Source organism: Desmodus rotundus, chromosome 11 (genome assembly GCF_022682495.2).
Source record: "Desmodus rotundus isolate HL8 chromosome 11, HLdesRot8A.1, whole genome shotgun sequence".
NCBI classification, from domain to species: domain Eukaryota; kingdom Metazoa; phylum Chordata; class Mammalia; order Chiroptera; family Phyllostomidae; genus Desmodus; species Desmodus rotundus.
Window position 1 is genome coordinate 92,414,126 of NC_071397.1, and position 22,109 is coordinate 92,436,234.

Here is a 22,109-nt window from a genome sequence, read left to right on the forward strand (position 1 = left end):
AAGGAGCATAGATGTAGAGAACCTCCTAAAGCACCCCTTTCTTACTGTTTAAGATGTATGAACACCATTGAATGTCACATAAGGCCAGGTGAGGACCTGAATGCTCCTGCAGTGGGGCTTTGCTTATCTGAGCTTTAATCCCAGTTAAGCCTCTCCCCTTGGAGGTTTTGTGGTTAATGAGCCTTAGAACAAGGGGAGTTGGGTGTGTAGGATATAAGGGATGGATTTAGAATGCAGAGAATTCCTGGAGACATTCCAGGACAATGCTGCAACTCGTAGGGGAAAGTTAACCAGTTCCAGATGTCACCGCAAGCCAGCCTGAAGTGCTTGGGGACCGGAGAGCGCTGGGATTTAGTATACTATTTAGCATACCAAACTTAAAAATTAAATGAGTGAGGTAATACTTTTTTAAAAAACAAAATTAAGTGAGTGAAAGCATCTTGTGTGTACATTACTTTAAAGCCATTTTTTGCTTCCCAGTGCTGTTTTCAACATGCCAACACAAGCAGGCATGTTAGCGTCTTCTCCCAGAAAAAGGCCGTCGAGCTAGATGGGCTCAGTGAAGATGTTCATTTAAGAAGCAAAACTTTAAATAAATAAATAAACAAATAAATAAATGATTTTTTTAATTAAAAGAAGTTTTGCCTTGGCTGGTGTGGCTCAGTGGATTGAGTGCCGGCCTGCGAACCAAAGGGTCGCCGGTTCGATTCCCAGTCAGGACACGTGCCTGGGTTGTGGGCCAGGTCCCCAGTGGGAGACGTGCAAGAGGCAACCACACATTGTTGTTTATCTCCCTCTTGCTCCCTCCCTTCCCCGCTTTCTAAAAATAAGTAAATAATATGATGTTTCCACTAACAGCTGATGTGGAAACACAGGTCGCACAAACCATGTACCAGGCGGGACTGCGTTGGGCGTGGTGCCCATGAGTGTGGACTGTTGCAAGGACCGCAGTATTGTATTTCCCACCCTTTTAAGTGGCTGCGGGGTGGGGAGAGGACCAGGGACTGACAGCGACAGTGTGACGACGGAGCGACATTATCTGCCAGCTCTGCCTCCTGGAGGCTTTTCCAGCTGACACACTGACCAGCTCCCTTGCCAAAACCTGTTGGCATCTTCGATGCCTGGTGAGAATGCGGATTTTCCAGCCAAACCACACCACCGTGAATGAGCACCACATCTGCATTCGGGGGCATATGAGAGATCTGCGGGATTAATAGCAGGATTCTGCAAAATGGCCGGATAATTCAAAGTCCCGCATGAGTGATAATCATATGTTGTGTCAGAAAGACACACTGAAAAAATAGTTGTTTCTGCAGGACTTTAGGGTGCCGAGAAAGTGCACCCCTAAATCAGCGATGCTTAGGATCAGGCTTTGTGATTCTCTTCCTCCTATCTAACCGGACAGATCTAAGGCACATAACAATTCTGTAGGGAGCGAATGTGTCAAATGAGAGCAGGTAGGGCTTGAAGTCATTTACAAGTACATTTATTAATAGAACGTGTGTAAGTGTGGTTATGAATGGATTCTACTGTGCCGACTCTGGGCAGGGGACCACTGGCCTGTCTTTCCCGGGAAATACTGTTATTCCAGCCTCTTGTCCCTCACCTACTCCCTTGACTCCCAGTAGCCAAACCCGTTCGCTTGGTTTTCTCCTACCTGTGCCCCTACCTGTTCTTTTTAACTCCATTTGCTTACCTAGCTATGCTCTGTAACTCACTCAGAACCAGCGTGCAGACAGCACATAAAAACACCTTAAAGAAAGACTCCTGCTAACCAGAGTAGAAGATGGGTGGGACAGACAGGGGTTGCCTGGAGACCTCTGCCTTCAGCCAGAGCCTGGAAATGGGGGCTGACTTTGGTGTGTACATGGGGTGGGGAAGTGAGGGGGGAACTTTAACACAGAAAAGAGGGCTACAGCCACATCGGACTTAGTGCAATATGGGCTACAGAATGTAGATCTTTACAGGGTGCGAAGAGAGGAGAGGGGTGTCTGTGCCTTGTTTCCCTGACTTGAAGTGTTTATATTGGGAGACACAGAGGTAAAGATGGGTGCACTATGGCTTTCGACTTTCAGAATTTGACAGGACACCTGAACTTTATGTCTTGGTGGATTTCCGCACGGTCGTCTTGTCCTGAAGGTCCAGCAAAGTTGTGGGAGTGGAAAGGAGTTCCACTCCGCTCCGGGAGTGGAAAGCTGTTCAGTGCTGCCCTCTTCTGTTCAAGATCATTCAAGGGTCTGGACAAGGATTTTATACGCGTGAACCTTTGGGACCCAGTGCGACAGTGAAAAATTGGACCAGTGCAGATTGTTAAAGGGATGTAAAAATAAATTATGCAGCCATTATATCAGTTTCTAAGACTATTGAAAAGCTTAGAAGAAAATTCAAATATGAATAGTGATTATCTCTGGACATTGTCTTTATGGATGTGATTCCCTTTTTCAGTATTTTCAAATCTCTTATAATTTACATAGATATTTTTTGGAATTGGTGAAAAGAATTTAAAATACATAGTTCTGTTCTCAAGAAAACGATGAAGGAAGAAAGAACAAGTGTAATTTTTGTTTTATTCTTATTATAGATGACCGATTGGTAGTTCACCTTCCTAACGAGTCTTTGTAGGACCTACTAGAGGTGACCTGACAGGTGAGGACATTAAGGACAGAAAGTTCAAGAAATGTGGTCCGAGGGCCCTGCCCTGATAGGTGGCGCAGCTGAAACTGAAACGCCAGTCTGTCTCCAGAACATCGCCCCTTAGTCTTTCCCCCTCTGCCTGAGTTCTGTTTTCCTTGGGGGGCGGTACGGGGAGAGTAGTTTTTCTATTACTCAATACACTGACAGCATTTATTCTATGTCCTATAATGTGAGGCACAGGTCCCGTGACCTCTGAATAGGGCTGGGTGAATCATCACCCTCTCCAGTTTTGTTTTCTATATTTTTATTATCTACACTTGTTTACTCTTCTGAGTGATTTAAAAAAAAACAACAATAACTTCAAACTTACAGAAAGTTGCAAGAGTAAAAATAGTCCAGGGAACATCCAGGTGCAGCTATCAGAAACACTTGCCTCATTTGCTTCATCATTTACTCTCTATGCTGGAAAAGAAAACAAAAACCAAAGCCAGCGTGAGACAAAATTTTCTGAACCACTGGAGGTCAGGTGTACACATCGTGCTCCTTTACTCCCCACTTCTGCACGTGTGTTTCTTAAAAATAGAGATATTCCCACAATGCAGTTATCAATGTTATAAATTTATATCACAGTACTTTAAAATAATCTACTATCCGTATTTCAAATTTACCAGTTAATCTGATAGTGCCTTTTTTAACATTCCCCCTTGCACTACGAGACCCATCCTTGGGTCAGGTATTATATGTTACATTCTTCAGCATCTTTTAATCTGGAACATTTCCGTAGCATTTGTCTTTTAAAACATCGACTGTTCAAAGCACATAGTGTTCTCCCCATGTTCGCACGTGCCTTACTTATATTGTGTTTGTTTTCTCCTGGTTCAAATCCGGTTATGCATTCTTAGCCATGGATCTGTCCTTTTCAGGGTAGGTATGGCACCCAATGTCCGTCTGTCTGTCATAGGTTGATGTTGAATTCTTGTTGTTTTTCTTCCCCTATATAATTAGGTTTCCTCCACCCTTTCTGCTATTAAGCATGTAAATATCCTGGCCCTACCTTCTGCCTTATTCCCATTTCGTGTCCAGCGATTGTTGCTTTATCCAGTCTTTACCGTGACGATTGCAGAAATGATGGTCAGGTGATTTTTTGAATCTGTGAGTGGGTGGGTAGGATATATGTCTCGTCTTCCTTTCCTTTCCTTTTTCCCTCTTCCCTTTCCTTTCCTTTTTAAAAGCATGACTATACCCATGAAAAAACCCCAGCGTTTTACACTGAAATGGAATTTAAGTTGCTATCACATCAGACAAATAGTAGTTTTCCCACTGAGGTGTGGGAGTTAACATGTCTAAATACTTTTTCTTGTCATAAGTGGCATTTACAAATGATAAGTTATAATGATTTATGGAAAATTAGAATTTAAACACTGAAAAATACAGAATTAATTTTTATTTTAAAATGATACACTTTGTATTTTGCTCTTCTTTCGGTCTTTGGCTCTCTGGAGATGTCACACACCTTCTGTATGACACTGGTCATGTCATATGGCCATTTAAAAAAAACACTTTATTTTTTAACTAATTGTAGGGTCACAGCAAAAATGAGTGGCGAGTACAGAGTTCCTCTGTGTTCCCTGCGTCTCCCACTCCCACAGCCCCCACCAGAGGGGTGCAGTGGTTACAGTGGATGAGCCCACACTACAGTGGATGAGACACACCAGCACTGCCCACAGCCCACAGCTTACACCAGCGATCACAGTTGGCGTCGCACACAGTTAGTGTGGGCTTCACACTATCGTACAAAGTAGTTTCGCCTCCCTGAATAATCCTCTCTCCTCTGCCTATTCACCCTCCCTCCCTCCTCCCTCCGCCCCCCAACACCCATCTTTCCACTGTCTCCATAGTTTCTCCCTTTTTCCAGAATGTCGTGTACTTGGATCACATAGCATGGAACCTTGTCAGGTGGGCTCTTTTACTTACATAATATGCATTTTAAGGTTTCTGTGTATCTTTACATGGCTTGATAGCTTTTTTTTTTTAATCACTTAGTAATATCCCATTATCTGGATATACCATAATTTATCCATTCACCTAATGAAGGGCATCTGGGTTGCTTCCAAGTTTTTGCAGTTATAAATTAAGCTGCTGTAATCATCTGTGTGCATTTTTGTGTGGACGTAAGTGTTCAGCTCATTTAGGTAAATGCCAAGAAGTATCAAGGCTGAATCTTGTGGTAAGAGTATGTTTAGTTTTACAAGAAACTGCTAAACTCTTCTAAAATGACTGTACCATTCCGCACTCCCCACAGATAACAATTTTTGAGTCAGTTTATCCCCTTGGAAACCAGTTGGAGGGACCATGATAGCTCTACCTTCAAGCTCTAAGGCTGTACAACTACACGTGATAACTTTGTAATGGGAATGTGCACGAGGTCCCAGTTTTGTGCTAATACTCAAGAAATTAAAGCTTGTGCAACCTAACAAAAGCAAGCGCAGGTTCCAGCCGTGCCTTGCGGGTTTTGGTGTCTACTACTGAACGTGAACTTACAGCTCTGAGAGGAGAGGGTTTGGGCACGTGCTCCATCAATGCTCCGCTTAACGTGCTGCGGCTGAGAGAGAGAGGCAGTTCCGGAGCGCAGGGGCGGTGAGTGAGGTTTAGCGGCAGTGTGGCGTGGGACTCCTTCAGGCAGGCTGCCTGTCAGCCTCCAGTGTGCTTGGGTTTGAAGAGGGTCCCCACTTGGGGGGATGCACAGGGCTACCTGGAGGCTTTGCCTTGCAAGCTTGCTTGGGACTACACCCTCTGTGACGTACCTGCTTGCTGGCCCCCAGGGGGCGTTCCCATCAGTGGCAAGGCCCACTGGCGGCCACCAGTCTCCACCCAGCGATGGGGCAGCAGGGAGGAGAAGGTTGGTCCTCCGGGGCCTCTGTAGGGCGGCCCCTGCCCGGCAGCACACACCATGCCCTGGTGGAGTAGCCTCTGCTGTGAGTAGCGCCCCCTGCCACGCTGCCCGCTCCCCCCTCCCCCCATCGGCAGTTCATCCTGGGGACCTCGTAAATGGGGGCAGTTTTCAGGGATACCGATGGTTGGTTAGTGGTGGAAGCTGAGGTAGAACACGCTACAAGTTTCAAAAACTTGCTAGACTTTAGCAAGGGCCAGAAAGATGCTCTCACTAGAGAGCCTGGAGGTGAGCAAAATGGGTGATGCGGGACAAGATGGAGCCGGCGTTGCTATTCCGGATGCAAGGTAGGGTAAGTGCAGCCAAATAATGAAAAATGAGTGGGATCTAGGTTTAGGTTTCAGTGTGACTTCTACGATGAGTGGGTAGCCTCGTGATCACACGTGGTTTGCGGCAGGATACCTGCCTGTAATGTACATGTGTGCGCTCATAGCTGGCTTTTATGTTACAACCTACTTTAAGCCTTGGCTTCCAGTCTAGGTAGTTTAGAAGGCTACCCTCTATGCCGTGCAACCCTTAAAGATGTGTGACAGCTTCCTGATGTGATCAAAGTGGTATTTTAGGAAGCACGGCGTCTCTGTAAGGTCTGTGCAGGTCCCGCGGGTGCAGAAGGCAAGGGGAGCTGCAATCCGGGCTGAGTTCAGTTTGTCCAGCCTTTGCGCAAAGCGCGGCGGCGCCGTCTGGGCCCGCAGGGGCCCGTCTGGAAGAGGATTCTGCCAAGAGTAGCTCCTAGGATTACTTAGGTCAAGGGAGGCCACAGACCAGTTGACAGGATTTAAAAATTTTCTATGATCCTATATACCATTAAAAAAAATGTATTCAGCCCATATATCACTGGATAAAGAGAATATCTGAATCTTGCTAGGCTGTACCGCACTCTCAGTAGCTGTTCTGCCTGTTGGCAGCTGTTCATCTTTGTTTCCCTAGTTTTGACTGAAATGTTGCAGTCATCCCAGAATGTAAGAAAAAGGGTTGCTAATTGAAACACAGATTCAGGTACATGGAAGGGAGGAGGAGGGGCTGGGGGGGGGCAGGGAGATGGTGTGATTAACACCTGTTTTCTCCCACTCTGTTAGCACAGTGTCCCTGCCTTTGCTAATGAATTCTAGAAGGGTTAGTTAATGACTGTTTTCACCTCATGCTTGCTGGCAGGAAATTTCTGTTTGTGTTCATTACTAGTAAAATTGGCCTAGAATAGGGCTTGTTTTGGGGGTTTCACTTCTCTCTCTGGTATACTTCCAGTGATATCATCCACCTTTTAAAAAAGGCTACCCCTCTCTTGTGTTGCATTAGAAGTGTTTGTGGACGGTCTCTCGTGAGTATTTTTGTGATTTGGGGACATTTGTAAGACGTGCTGCAGGCCGTGGAAATGCATGTAATCTTTTAATTCTTGATGCAGGAGAATGACTCTTAACGGATCGAAATGGAAGTTATATCTAAATTTATGGATTGGCATTTTTTCATAAGGACATAATCCCTCTCCCGTTTACTTTTTTTAGTATCACTCTTGATGCATGGATTTTTTTTTTTTTAATTTAGTGCATTCTAACCCATCACGGTCACTATTCTTTTTTATGTGTCAAAGTTTGGCCAGACAGAGCCCCTTCAAGCTGGCTCCTGTGTCCTTTTGATAAGCCCCCCTCAGCTTTTGAGCATCTCTTTCCTGTTATGCAAAAGTGTTCTCTGTACTCTCCCTGATGCAGCCCAGAATTTCCCAAGGAGCTCTGGTCTCTTTTGGGGACATGCTAGAGATCAGACTAGTGATTACACAGAATGCCCCTCCTTTACATTTGTCTAGATACTTACGTGGGTCGTTATTTGCTTATTTCTCCAACCCTGTATTTTCTATAAAGAGGAAGTTATGTCTAAAACTGGATGGATTCTAGATCATGGATGTGATATGTGATGATTCCATTTTGCATTGCAACATAATGTACACTACCTGGTTGACCTGCCCTTTGTGATGCTGCGGCTACTCATGCATGACTAGTTTTTTAATAGTTGATATTGTTAACTTTCCCGGGAACAGAAAGAGCACAGTACCTTTGAACCTAAAATTTTTTTTAAGGTCATTTGAAAGTAGTAGACACTGCCTAATTCATGGACAATCACAAATACTGATAAGACTCTTACCTGTCCTGGAATTGCCTGACATTAAAGAAAGTAGTAATTGGTTGTGCTTTTAAAATATTTAGTTTTCTTGAATTGTAATGATTTTATCCTTTCTTCTTCCCCACCTGTCTCTTTTTCTGTTAATAGTTGGACAGAGAGACTCTGAAGATGTGAACGAAAGAGACTCAGATAAAGAGATGGCTGCCAACGCAGCAGTTGTTCAAGACATCACAAAGGAAGGGCAGGAGGAAATGCCTGAAATAATCGAGCAGATTCCCTCTTCAGAAAGCAATTTAGAAGAGCTAGCACAGCCTGCTGAGTCCCAGACTAATGATGTTGGGTTTAAGAAGGTGTTTAAGTTTGTTGGCTTGAAATTCACTGTGAAAAAGGATAAGAGCGAGAAGTCTGATACTGTCCAACTACTCACTGTCAGAAAAGAGGAGGGCGAAGGAGCAGGAGGGTCAGATGGGGCTGGTGACCACCAGGAGCCCAAGCCGGAGACTGGAGAAGCAGCGCCCAAAGAAAGTGAACTGAAACAGTCTACAGAGAAACCGGACGAAACTGTGAAGCACGAGCAGAGTAACACCGAAATTTCTCTTCAAGCTGAGTCTGGTCAAGCAGCAGAGGAAGGCAAAGATGGAGAAGAAAAGCAAGAAAAAGAACCAACCAAATCTCCAGACTCTCCAACGAGTCCTGTGGCCAGCGAAACGGCTTCGCCCTTTAAAAAATTCTTCACTCAAGGTTGGGCTGGCTGGCGCAAGAAGACCAGTTTCAGGAAGCCGAAGGAGGATGAGCTGGAAGCTTCAGAGAAGAAAAAGGAACAAGAGCCAGAAAGAGCAGACACAGAAGAAAGTGAAAAGATGGAAGATACCTCTGAGAAACTGGCTGCTTCTGAACAGCCACACCCACAGGGGACCACAGAGAGTGCTAAGGATGCCAGATTATCAGCTGAATATGAAAAAGTAGAGCTGCCCTCTGAAGGTCAAGTGCAGGATTCTCCCGAAGAGAAACCCGCCCCGTTAGCAACAGAAATATTTGATGAAAAAGTAGAGACTGTTGCTCAAGTCCATGTCAGCACTACGGAGAAGAAAACAGAGGAGCAGAAAGCTGAGGCAGAAGAAATAGAAGAGTCCTTGCCGCCTGAAAAATTGGTTGGAACGAATGCTGAACCTCAGGAAGCTGAACCTCCAGAAGAGCCGGTGAAGATCAAAGAAGCGTGTGCCCCTGGAGGGGACCACACCCAGCCACCCGAACCAAGTCCTGATGAAAAACCGTCTACACTCTCTGAAGGCATAGTGAGTGAGGTGGAAATGCTGGCTTCGCAGGAGAGGGTTAAGGTGCAAGGAAGCCCTTTAAAGAAACTTTTTACGAGCACTGGCTTAAAAAAGCTTTCTGGAAAGAAACAGAAAGTGAAAAGAGGAGGAGGGGATGAAGAGTCAGGGGAACATCATCCAGTCGTGGCAGATTCTCCAGACAGTACAGATGAACAAAAGGGCGAGAGCTCTGCTTCTTCCCCCGAAGAACCTGAGGAGATTACCTGTCTAGAGAAGGGGATAACGGATGCGCATCAGGACGGGGAAGTCGAGGAAGGAACTACTTCCGATGGAGAGAAAAAGAGAGAAGGTGTGACTCCCTGGGCGTCTTTCAAAAAGATGGTGACGCCCAAGAAACGTGTTAGGCGGCTTTCGGAAAGCGATAAAGAAGATGAATTGGATAAGGTGAAGAGTGCCACCCTGTCTTCCACAGAGAGCGCAGCATCCGAAATGCATGAGGAGGTCAAAGGACATGCAGAAGAGCCAAAGCCGGAGGAACCGAAGCGCCGGGTTGACACTTCAGTGTCTTGGGAAGCTTTGATTTGTGTGGGGTCATCCAAGAAAAGAGCAAGAAAAGCATCATCTTCTGATGAGGAAGGGGGACCAAAACCGATGGCAGTGGAAAGCCAAAAACCAGAGGATGTAGGAAAAGACAAAGAAGCAGGACCGGACACTGTCCCTGCTGGCTCCCATGAGCATGATCAAGGGCAGGGAAGCTCCTCACCTGAGCAAGCGGGAAGCCCTTCTGAAGGGGAAGGGGTCTCCACCTGGGAGTCATTTAAAAGATTAGTCACCTCCAGAAAAAAATCGAAGTCAAAACTGGAAGAGAAAAATGAAGACTCTGTACCTGGGGCTGGTCTAGAACATTCAGCTGCAGATGTTGAAACTGGGAAAGAGGAGTCTTGGGTTTCAATTAAGAAATTTATTCCTGGACGAAGGAAGAAAAGGTCAGATGGGAAACAAGATCAAACTGCTATTGAAGACACGGGGCCGACGGAAGTGCACGAAGATGATGCTGATGTCCCAGCTGTGGTACCTCTGTCCGAGTACGATGCCGTAGAAAGGGAGAAAATGGAAGCACAGGATGCCCAGAAAAGGGAGGAGAAGCCAGAGGAAAAGGGAGCGGTTTATGTGTCGGAGGAGCTCAGCAAGAGTCTGATTCACACAGTGACTGTGACTGTTGTGGATGGGGCAAGGGCCGTTACCAACATTGAAGAAAGGTCACCCTCCTGGATCTCTGCTTCAGTGACAGAACCTCTCGAACAATCAGAAGATGAAGACAAGTCACCAAGTGGAGAGGTATTTGAAAGAGAGGTCATGGCAGAGGAAAGCCCCCTTGTCACCAAAGCTCTGCCTGAGAGCCAAGATGCCAGCGATGACACAATCATCAGTGAGATGGAATTAACTTCTGAAGCCGTGACAGCTGCAGAAACCACGGGGGCATTTTGTGCTGAAGAAGCAACGGAAGCATCCGGTGCTGAAGAGACCACCGACATGGTTTCAGCTGTTTCCCAGTTAACTGACTCTCCAGACACCACAGAGGAAGCTACACCAGTTCAGGAGGTGGAAGGTGGCGTGACAGACATGGAAGACCAGGACAGGCGAACTCAAGAGGTCCTGCAGGCAGTTGCTGAAAAAGTTAGAGAAGAGTCACAGCTGCCTGGTGCCACAGGACTGGAAGACACAGTTCAGACAACGTGGAAAGTGGAATCAAAAATACCAGAGGAGGTGGAAGAAGAAGAGGATTCTCAAGTGCCAGATCTGAAGAAAGAGATGGACGTGGTGTTGAAAGGACATGTCGAAGAAACAAAAACTGAGGATTTGACACAAGGGAAGGTAAATGCACAGGCCACTCCAGAACACTTCGAAAAAGTTCCTCAAGTCACAGAGAGTGTAGAGGCCAGTGAGCTTATAACCACCCGTCAAGCTGAAACCTTGGTTGGGATAAAATCAGAGATTGTGCTGGAACAGGCTGTTGGCCCTGACTCAGCTGAAACTCTTACAGACAGTGAGACCAATGGAAGCACCCCAGTAGCAGATTGTGAAGCTCTCCGTATCACCCAGCAAGGCAAAGCCGTGGATATGCACGCAAATAATGAGGTCGCATCTGGCACAGGATCACAGGTCACAGAAGCAGAGGCAGTTCCTGCGCTGAAAGAGATGCCTCCAGCACCCTCTGGTTTTCAATCACAGGAAGAATGTAAAGAACATTCAAAAATGGAAGAGGTTCTAGAACACACAGATAAAGAGGTATCCGTGGAAACTGTACCCATTCTTTCAAAGACTGAGGTGATTCAAGAGACCGACCAGTTTGCTGATGACGAAACCAAAGACATACCATTGGTTGAAGGACTTGCAGTGTCTGCAGACACAGAAATAACAGCCAGTCAGAAAAAGGTCAGTGAAGTTGTCCTTCAAGGTGAAGTTACTAAAGAGGCTGAATTTCAAAAGAATGATAATATTGAACTCCAGAGTCACACTCAGTCTCTTCTAACCACAGCTGGGGGAGAGATGGTAGTTCAAGTAGAAGGGGAGGAAATGGAAGCAAAGCCAGCTCCAGTGAGTGAAGAGAAACTTGAGCCAAAACCAGCTGAAGTGCTCAGTAAACAGCTGGGCCAGACAGTTCACGTGACCATCATAGATGGGGAAAAGGAAGTTATCAGTTGTGAAGAAAGTTCTCCTTCTTGGCTAGTTCAGGAGGAAGCAGTTTGCACAGAAATTCAAGTTCAAAGCTCTGAGAAAGCATTACCTCTAACAGTTGCAACAGTGGAGGAGAAGGTCTTAGGAGAAACCGTCAAGATTTTGGAAACACCTGGAACCCCGGAGTCTGCGGAAGCACATTTGGAACAGGAGAAAAAGTCCTCTGAAAAACAAGACTTCATTGTCCAGCCAGGGGAAGATGCAGTGCCCTCAGGGAATGAGTCTCAGGCAGAATCAATACCAGTGATAGTACCTGCTACTCCTGAAAAAGGCATCAGTGCTGACCGGGAAGCAGATAAAACCACATCACAGAAAGGGAGGTCAGAAGAAGACCACCAGCAGGTTAGCTGTCAGGAAGTCAGAGTGAGTGGAACAAGAGAGGAAGATTTAAAGGCTGAAAAGGAGATTTTGCAACTTAAGACTGAGAGCTGTAAACTTGTACAAAACGTAATTCAGACAGCTGTTGACCAGTTAGTAAGTACAGAAGACACAGCCACGGATTGCCAGACACCGGCTCAGCTGATACAGGTTGACAACCTGGAAGCTGAACAGAAAATTGAAAAACAAGAAAGGGAACTTCAGGTCTCCGCAGAGGGTGAAACACAAACTACCACAGCCAAAGAGGAGTCCGCGTTGACCACTGCGGAACAGACGTGCTCAGATGTTTCCAAAGATGTGAACGCAGCTTTCCAAGAGGTCATGACTCTGGAGGTCGAAGGCTCCAGTGCAAACGATCAGCAGCTTGAAGAGGTAATTCTCCTAACCCAGGAAGAGAGAGAAGCACCTGGAACCAAGTCTGTGCGGGAAGATGGTGATCGGGTTGGGTTAGGAGAAAGAATAGAGAAGCCTCTGCCCGAATCCCAAGAAGATGAAAAAGGTGATGCTGTCGATTACCCTGAGAACCATACCTCAGCCCTGGAAGACACTGAGGCCTCGGGAGGTTTAACCAAAGAGTCCCTGGATGCCAATGGGCCAAAACTAAAAGAGAAGGAAGTAGAATTTGAGGATGGAAACGGGCAGAGCGAGTCAGAAAAAGAGATTGAAACACAAACCCAGGAGGAGACCCAGAAACAAGAGAGGCAGCCGGCCGCCCCAGAACTCACAGAATCTTAAAACGCCATGTAAGTACGCTTCCTTTTCTTCTAAAATAATTTTTCTTCATTAATGCCATTTGATGGCAGATTTGTTGTAAGGGAAGCAAGAGTTCAAATAATTATGATTTTATGCAGAACTATCAGCCAGACTAGATCTGCGTTGGTTTCTTTTTTTCCTCTCATTGAAATGACATTCAGTCATATTGGTGTTTGTGAAAATAATGATTTCATTTTATCCCCAGCGTGACTGCTTTAGAAGAAAATAAAGGCCCGCGTGTGTGCAAGTGTGCATTTGTGTACGTGTTTGGCTAAAGCTCTAAGAAATATGCTGTGCTCAGTCAGCCTCATACCGACTGTCAGTTGAATTTTTTAAGAAAAGTGAATTTTTTCCAGCAGTAATAACAACAACAACAAAATTCCAGTGCATGTGATGAGTCTGACTCCATGAACCGCCGACATAGGCTGTGAGGTCGAGGAGCACAGGTCAACCCTCACCCTCCCGCTTTCCTGTAGCGTGAAAGGATGGGGTGGGGTCCCTAGTGACTGCAGCTCACCGGCACAGCCAGTCTGTGGTGAAGTAAATGAGGAGGGAGGAAAAGGGCGTTTTACTCACTTTTGAATCTTTCTTCCCCCTCTAGTAACCCTCGTGTATTTGCAAGACCAGAACGTGAAGACAAGCGATGGAAGGAAGTGAACGCTGCTGATGAGACTGCAGACCAATATTTCAGACCTCTGACAACCGAAGAACAGGCCCATCCACCGATCTCACTCCTGGGAAACCCCGACAATCCCGAGGCTTCATCGGGAGCGACACCCGGTTCACAGTTCCTCTTTTCAAAGCCGCCCTATTGGTTTTCCCTTGATTCCATGTAAAGTCTCTCATTTAAGGTCCTGCGTTCTAAACCTGGAACTGGAGTTGGAAATACCTAGTTCCACTTCTCAAACTGGAGTATCATTCTTTATGTATTTATATGTACGTTTTAAGTAATCTTCCTCCTGTATCTATTGTATATTTTTTCTTAATGTTTAAGGAAATGTGCTGCGTAGTACATTTCTTTTGTTTCACAATTTATGACGGGGCATGCGGCCATAGTGGAGCTTTGGGAAGCTTGTTTACGACCTGTGAAGACAGCTTCCTAGAAATAACATTCCTGATCAGATGCTACAGTTCTTCTTACAAAATTCACTGAGGATTAGGTCCATGATTAGTATTATTCTCAGATTGGTCACTTTCCTACTATGCACAGTGCTAGAAATAAAAAGCTTTTTTTTTTTTTTTTGGAAACATACAGAATGTTCCATTGTTACTGTGAAATTTTTCTTTCTGGCCCAGTGGAAGTTGCAAGTTTTTTTTTTCAATTGCACATTAAGTCTTTTCTCCTAATTGTTATGGTGGTTTGGACAGATGAGTGTGCTTAATCTTGACGCAAAGTAGTGATCTGTTTTTCATACTGTTAAGAAAAGAATTGACTTTTTTAAGTTTCTGATTCTACTCTTAGATGCTGGAACCCATTTACGCACAGCATGAAGCAAGTCTGGTTCTTTACAACTGGCATTTCGATAGATGCTGGATGGTGTCTGTGCCATATCTGTGCCCGCTCTTTTAAAACAATGTTGCATTACGTTCATTTCCAGAAATTGTGCTTTGACAACTGATTTAAATAAAATACGTGCTTCACTTAGATTTGCTGGTTTTATTAGCTACTAGGAATCCTGGGACATAGGTTTGCTGCATTCTGAAAGCAGTATAAGTTAGAAATTTCTCAGACAGCCTCAGTGTGATGTTACCACTTCATACTGGTTTGAGCTGATGTCAGAGGAAGTCAGCACATAGTTGTCTGCGGGGATGAACCTGGAGCTTTTCAGATGGACAGAGCTATTACAATGCTACCCTCTGGTGGTGTCTTCCTGAAAAGGTCAGTTTTCTGCGTTGATATTTGTTAATGATTAATGTTTTCTAGAAAGAAATTTTAAGAAAGCTTAATAGTAAAAACGCCATGCCCGACAGGTGATCTATCTTGGGATTTTTTTTTTAATGTTAAAGTGATTTAAAAGGATTCTGTCAAACCATTGCCACACAAAGAACAGTCACCTGTCTACCATAAAATTCCACCTTTTTCACATTTGTAAAACTGGCCTAGCATATATATTTCTTACAAAGTTTACTCAAACTCAGTACTCCAGTTTGAGAACTTAATTTCAATGGCCAATTAGTGATTTCAAAGCATAACATTCTAGAAAGTCTAGCACAGTCTTACCAGAAAGAAAATTTGCTGTTAAAACCGGAAAGTAGTTTCTGCTACACCAACAAACCTGACTCCCGCAAAAACTGGCTGTAGTAGAAAGACACCTCCTAACCGTGCAGAGGACCTTGTGGCTGGAAAGCACTGTATTTCCTTTTAGGAGCTACTCCGGGGTTACAATAGCCACCTGTGCTTAATTATTAAACTTGAAAATCCCCAAATTAAAAAAAAAATCCTCTGATCTAAATAGCTTCTTTTGTGAACTTGAGACTTGTTTAGAAAAGTGCTAGTGTCAATTTTTGAAGATCAACCAGAAAGTAGTGGAGATGACAGCAATTTGTAAGGAGTTTGTGATAGCTCCGCTATTGACTTCCTCTGTTGCAGGAAGAAATTTTGTGCTATTTTGAACAGATTAAAGATTTTTGTAGATTGTGGTAAACAGATACTCTTTTTCTTTCTTTCTTTTTTTTTTTTTGTTTAATTTCCATCCTGCCACTTCATCCCATTTGTTTGACATGTGGCCAACCAGGTCATCACCAAAGCTGGTCTTTTTTGTGACCGTGCCTCTCGCACTAATTACTATCTGGATGTGCCCTGGATTACTTCTGTAATTCCTTCTGTACAAGCTCTGTACCTCTGTCCGTTAGCAACACTGTCTTATTGACCAGAGGAATGCTATTATAACAGTAGCATGAAATACAGTTCTGTATTATAATTCTAAAGCTACTGTTACTTCATGAAGTTCATAATAATCATGTAAACTGCAGAAATTGGAGCAAGTGCCTAAATTTTGCTGTTTTTGGCATTACTGTGGAACCATGTACAACAGAAAGCAATGCAAGACTTGTAACCTCTCGCCACTTCTTGTAATTTGAAGACTATAAAATGTTCCCCTTCAGGTTATTTTGCTAATGGTACCCACAAGTTGCCTCTCTGTATACGTGTACTTTGTTCCAAAAATTTCCTTTGATGTTTGGAGCTACAGATAGTCAAGGGCTGAAAATTTTAGCTTTCAGTGTAAGCTTCAAGCTTAGCAGTTTTCTTTAACCTGAGACAATATTTGATTCCTAGTTCTGTTTGGAGGCAGATTTTCATTTATCTAAATAAAATGCAACCTAATCAAATACCATGGATTTTCTTTCTGTAATTTCACCTTAACTCAGTTTTGATTGCTTTTCTCTTTCCTGCTGTGATATTCGTCACCCATTTAACTTCTGCTTTTAACTATTTAGCCATCCCTTAGCCATGACACTGTCCGCAGAGCATCGTGGGAGTTGGGAATGTACTTGGGGTATGTGTGAATTCACAAAAATCTCTATCACTGATTCTTAAGGTTTTGGGGTCAGGGGCCCCTTGAACTGGAATCTTATTAAACCTCTGGCTGGCCTCCAAAACCCAAAATGCACACAGTGTTATGTACCATTTTTGGACAGTCGTACAGACCTACTCTGAAATCCCGACCAACAACAGAACTAGAGTTAAACCCCTTACCCAACTCTACCAGCAAGGAAATGGAGCCCTGGCTGGTGAGGCTCAGTGGATTGAGTGCCAGCCTGCAAACCAAAGGGGTTGCTGGTTTGATTCCCAGTCAGGGCACATGCCTGGGTTGCAGGCCAGGTCCCCAGTAGGGGGCGTGCGAGAGGCAACCAAACCATGATGTTTCTTTTTCTCCCTGCCTTCTCCTCTGTATAAACAAATAAAATCTTAAAAAAAAAAAAAAAAAAGAAATGGATGTGATCCAAGGATTCCCAAGTAGCAAGAGGCTATAACCTGCCCACAACGAGTGTGTCCAGTAACTTCAAGTTGACGTGACTTCATTTCCGGTGTGATTCTGGAAATGCATCTGCTGGACAACCTTGCATTTTTTGTTTAAATGCAATTTGCTCCTCACCACCAAATTCCTTACCATCTCCAGCCTAGATCACTGGAATTAGAAAAATGATCTGGGGCCTACTTTTATTTATGAGAAAGTTGAGATTTAGATCACCTCCTTTTAAGTGGTAAAACAGGTTTTGGCTAAGGTGGCAAGGACTTGGGGGTGGCATGGTGGTCAAGATAATAATGATTTTTTTTTTTAATGTCAGCTGAGAAATCAAACCCATTTCTTGGTATGGAAATATAACTCATTCTTACAGTGTTCTACTCTGTAATCTCATAAAACTTTGCAAACTTTTGCATTGCTTAATGACATTAAAATTTTTAACACCAGACAAGAGTTGCATCTGACCTCTTAAAACAGGGGTGTCAAACTCCTTTTCCCCAGGGGCCACATCAGCCTCATGGTTGCCTTCAAAGGGCCGAATGTAATTTCAACTCCTTAACAGTTAAGGAGTAGTTACACTTACGCAGTCCTAAAATTATTTCGGCCTGTAATGAGTTTGACACACCTGTCTTAAGAGAAGCTGCATTCTAACACTCCTATTTGGAGACCAGAGGTAAAGTAACAGTCCCTAATTGATAAATTAGGGCCCAGTGTGTTACTTTCCTACAACAGGATATTGAATACTAAAGCTTAGTTCTAACTCAACCCTGTGTTTTTCCTTATATTCTAATACAAACAATTTAGCTTAATTATGAGCAGAGGCAATACCATAAATTAGGCTAATTTAAAAACCACATTGTGTTTTATCCTGTTAATCCCTGTTAGCCTTAAGCACTCCCCTAATTCCTGGAAAAGCGGGGTGGAGGGATTACTTCAACACAATTAGGGCTCTTTAAAAGACTACAGAAATGATTCCACAGGGTTGGCCCTCAGGCTATTGTAAGGAATGGGATTGTTCCTAAGGGTCATTAAAATGGTTTAGCAGGGAAATGATGCTATGTAATCTAGCTATTGATTCCCAAGGCAGTGTTGGGGGGTGGGGTGTGGTTTGTGAGTTTTGGGTTATCATAATGCCTAGGTGGTACGGAGAGATCTGATCAGATCACTGGGGAGGAGTAGGAAGGGGCGGTAGTAGGAGGTTGCCCTGGGCAATGGTAAATGGTCTAGGACGAGATTGGCTGAGAATCGGAATGCCTGCAGAGCGCATGGAATTATGGGCTAGAAGGTTTGAAATAAAAGAAGGGCTTTGGTGCTCTGGCTCTCGGGCTGTCTTCTCCCCTGAGGATGCTTGGGCTTCGTGCTGCAGCTGCCTGCGTCTCCCAACAGACTGTAATTGGTGTGTATTTTGGATGGGAGAGGAAACTGGGCGCAGCCTCAGATCGGGCTGGCCTGGTAGAGGGTGGCAGGGTTATTCTTTGGCTGTTCTAGAAGGGGACAGGTTTTGTGGCAGATGCCTGCCATTCTTCCAACATAGTGTAGCTTTTCTATCTTATGTTTTAGTTTGTAAACTAATAACCCTGTGGAAATAAGATAATTAAAAACGGGGAATTGATAGGAAAACCCAGGTGTTAAAGATATTAGCCTTAATTGGCCGGCTTCAGTGGCATGCCTGTGGAAAGCTGTTATTCCAAAGTTGTGTAACTTTGCATAAAGACTCTTCTTTTATCACCACACCTTTGCCTCATCTCTGGCATTTTGCCTAGAGGGTGGTGGCAGGCGGCAGGACCCCCGCTTGCTGCTTGGTAACATAAGTTACTGAAAATTAATGAGGGGGGGTTACAGATACTCATGATCTGCAAGGCCCAGGACAGCCCTTTTTAAGAAAGGATTTTCGATCCTAAATGCCAATGCATGTAGAGATTTTCTTCCAGCTTTCGGAGAATTAAAGGCCAGAGGTGGGAGAAGACTAGCTAATGAGTTATTGTAGAATCCAGACAGGAGCTGCTAAAGGCCTGTATTAAAGGAGTGGCAGTTCATCTGCAGAGGTGGGTGCGATCAAGAGACAGTGGGAGGTGTAATCCACAGGCCTGATTATCTGTCCTGGGAACAGTGTGGGGTGAAGAAGGAAGTTTCTGGATGGCCAACCTAGGTGTGGGGTCATGTCCTGACATAGGTGGGGGTGGTGAGATGATAGTAGTTGTGGAAATGTTCCGTTTGAGAGACTTACGAGATCTGTAAGGAGAAATGCAGAATGGGCAGCTGGACAGATGGGTCTGACAAACACAGAAGAGTTCAGGACAGACAGACATCAATGGCTTTTCTGTGCTCCCTACGTCCTGGAGACACGGAGGGGAAAATAACCCGCACCAGATCCTTGCGACATTGCTTATAATCTCACGCACAAACTTTGGTGGTTAGGAAAGGCGAGGCTTTAGAGTTCACTTACCCTGTCACAGCAGTTTCATCTCAGAATGTGTAACCAGCCCTGGCTGGTGTGGCTGGTGTGGGTTGAATGTTGTCCTGTGAACCAAAAAGTTGCTGGTTCGATTCCCAGTAAGGACACATGCCTGGGTTGTGGGTCAGCTCCCTGGTTGATCCATGTTTCTCTCTCTTCCTCCCTTCCCCTCTCTCTAGAAATAAATAAAATCTTAAAAAAAGATAGAATGTGTAACAAAGTACTTCACAAGATTTTTCCTGTTGTGAAAGTGCTTTACAAGCTGGAAAGCAAAATGCACTGTAATGTGTTAATATTAGTAAGTAGAAGAGAAGAAACTTTAATAACGTCCACTAGAGGCAACGTTGCAGCTGCCGATGATTGTTGTGTCCTTGGATATTTCGGTAGAATCAGAATGACAATGATCTTCCAAACATTTTATAAATGCTCTTTTTTAGAGAGGAAACATCCACTCTGTTCCATCTGCATTTCTTGCTCTCCCCCTCTCCCTGGTGCCTTTTCCGTATTTGGGGCTTGCTAGCACGTCAATGTGAGGTGGGGGCCCAGTTGGGAGGGGCCAACCTGCTCTCCTGCAGGTCACTACTGAGGCCCCTGGGACGGCATGTTGCTCAGGCTCTTGTTTCTCCCTGGCTGTCTGCCTTCTGCCCTTTGTCCGCTTAGGGGCATCTCTAACTGAAAAGATAAAAGAATCCTTTAAAATTTTTTTTATTGTTCAATTACAGTTGTCCCCATTGATAAAAGAATTCTTTAGTCCATCTTTTTTTTCCCCCTAACAACAACAAAAATTTAAACAACAGCTAAGAAGGATTTCGGAGGCAGGGTGCTGGTAGCTGAAAGGGTCCTGGATGGGAGACCCAGGCTCTGTATTTACCACTAAGTCATTTTATGACCTTGGCCAATGGTCTAACACCGTTTTGTTTCTTCATCCTGACCCTTCCTCTCTCACAGTAAGGAGGCCCATCGAGGTGGTCCCCTCAAAAACTATGTAGGGTATTCAGTGACTTTCCTGTGCTCATGGGTTAGCAAGGGCATTTGGAGTGAGAGCAGGGAGGTCCAGGATGAATCCCAGGGCCGCTCAGACAGGCACCCATCTGCACATGGCGCGCACCTCACTAAGCACAGCTTGCCTCAAATCTAGGAGCTTGCTAAGAATGGCACATTAATAGCCCCTGGTTATAATTCAGAGAAAAGTAGAACCAAGAAAGGACAGTGATACTATAGCAGAAATTATACAGTAACACTGTGGTCCTCAAAGCGTGGCTACTGGCATCATCATCATCATCCAGGACATCATAAAACAGATCCCTGGTCTGGGGGCAAGACCAGGGATCTGTTTTATCAAGCCCTCCGGGAGATTCCAGTGTGCTGATGTTTCAGGACCACTGGTAATATAAGACTGTAACACGGATTTATGTTAATTGCCTCAATAATGGGACCAATTGGTTAACAGTTTGAAAAAGCTTTCCTCTTCCTGACCTCCCCCCTCCCATCCCGTGACCCACCTGTTTCTACCCCCACAGAAAGGTTTGTACATTGGGAAAGTATCATTTGAGCCACATGGGAGTTTGAATCCATGGGAACATTGGCTGGGTAACCTCAGCAAAATTACTTAACTTCTCTGGACCTCAGTTTCCCCATGGGTAATAACCATGGGGAACACGGGTGATAACACATGTCTGACAGGATTGCTGGGAGGAGTCGATGTTGGCACGTAGTACACAGTCACCCAACACAGGACCTCACTTGCTCCCCCTTCAGCCCTTCAGCTGACAATGAATTCTTTCCAAGGAGTGATCTTCACAACCACCAGGGAGTTTGGGCAGGGCTGGCATTATACATTTTCCAGAGTGTGGGGGAGCTTTGCACACAGAGCCCCCCATCTGCCAAGGACAAGAGTAAGTCTACCAAGACATGATCTGCTTGGGGAGGAAAGGTGGCCGATCTCTCAAAGGAGAAGGGCCAGAAGCCTGTTCCTCAACGGGCTTTTATTGGGTTCAATTTGCACAGGAATACAGGTAAAGCTCATCAGTCATTGTCAGGCAGTGAGGAGCAAACAATAGATAACACACAAAGAACTATGAGGGCTTATTCTGAGTAAGGGTCAGATAGCTAAAGGGCTATAAAACTTTGGGAAACAAACTCATTTCAGTTGGACCCTTATCAGAAGATTGAGGGTGTTCTTAGCAAGGCAGGTTTCACAGGGTTTTATGCATTCTTTCTTAGACCTGATTGCCCCGGGGAACCTGCCCTTTCCAGCACAGGACTGCACTGTCCTCTGTCATTGTTTCAGGCTTAAGTCAGGCAGGGGAAGTAAGGCAGCCAAGAGATTAGGAGACTTCTTGAAGACAGAATAAGGACTTGGGCTATGTCAAAGCTGAGGGGTGAGGGTCCATCGCCCCCTTTTTCTATAGTCCCCCAAGTCCTTCCCTGAGGGCCCCTTTGTGACTGTGCCTGTGTTAGGTCACCCCTCCCTTGAGGAATCTTACCCGTCATTGGCAAAACGGTTAGGCTCGGGGCCAAGCAGGGTAGAGTAAAAGGGGCAGAGGCAGCACTCCTCCCAGGGAGATAAGCTTTGTCTCCTTAGTGGTTTAGGGCCTCTCACTCAGCTTTAGCCATGGCGGTTTACAGCTTCTGAAACTAGGCAGGGCAGTTCCCAACACCAGAGAATAGCACCAGCTCAATTCAAGAATGTAATAACCAACTTTGTTTTTATCCTCACCTGAGGACAGGCTCGGCAATTTTCTGAGGGAAAGGGAGCGGGGGGGGGGGGGGGGGGGGGGGAGAGAGGGAGAGACACATCGATTGGCTGCCTCTTGTATGCGCCCTGATGAGGGGCAGAACCTAGT

The 22,109-nt window shown here is 45.0% G+C and overlaps 1 protein-coding gene across 2 annotated transcripts in view; it reads left to right on the plus strand.

Annotated features, from left to right (window-relative positions):
- The window catches only part of AKAP12 (A-kinase anchoring protein 12), a 77,358-nt gene extending 61,185 nt beyond the window's left edge, over window positions 1-16,173 (plus strand). For both annotated transcript variants that reach the window (XM_053913999.2, XM_045188908.3), the window contains 2 exons: window positions 7,844-12,830; window positions 13,442-16,173. In XM_053913999.2, the coding sequence (XP_053769974.1) occupies window positions 7,844-12,822 (4,979 nt within the window). In that variant the 3' untranslated portion in view covers window positions 12,823-12,830; window positions 13,442-16,173. The remainder of the gene's footprint in view (window positions 1-7,843; window positions 12,831-13,441) is intronic.
- The last annotated feature ends 5,936 nt before the right edge of the window (window positions 16,174-22,109 follow it).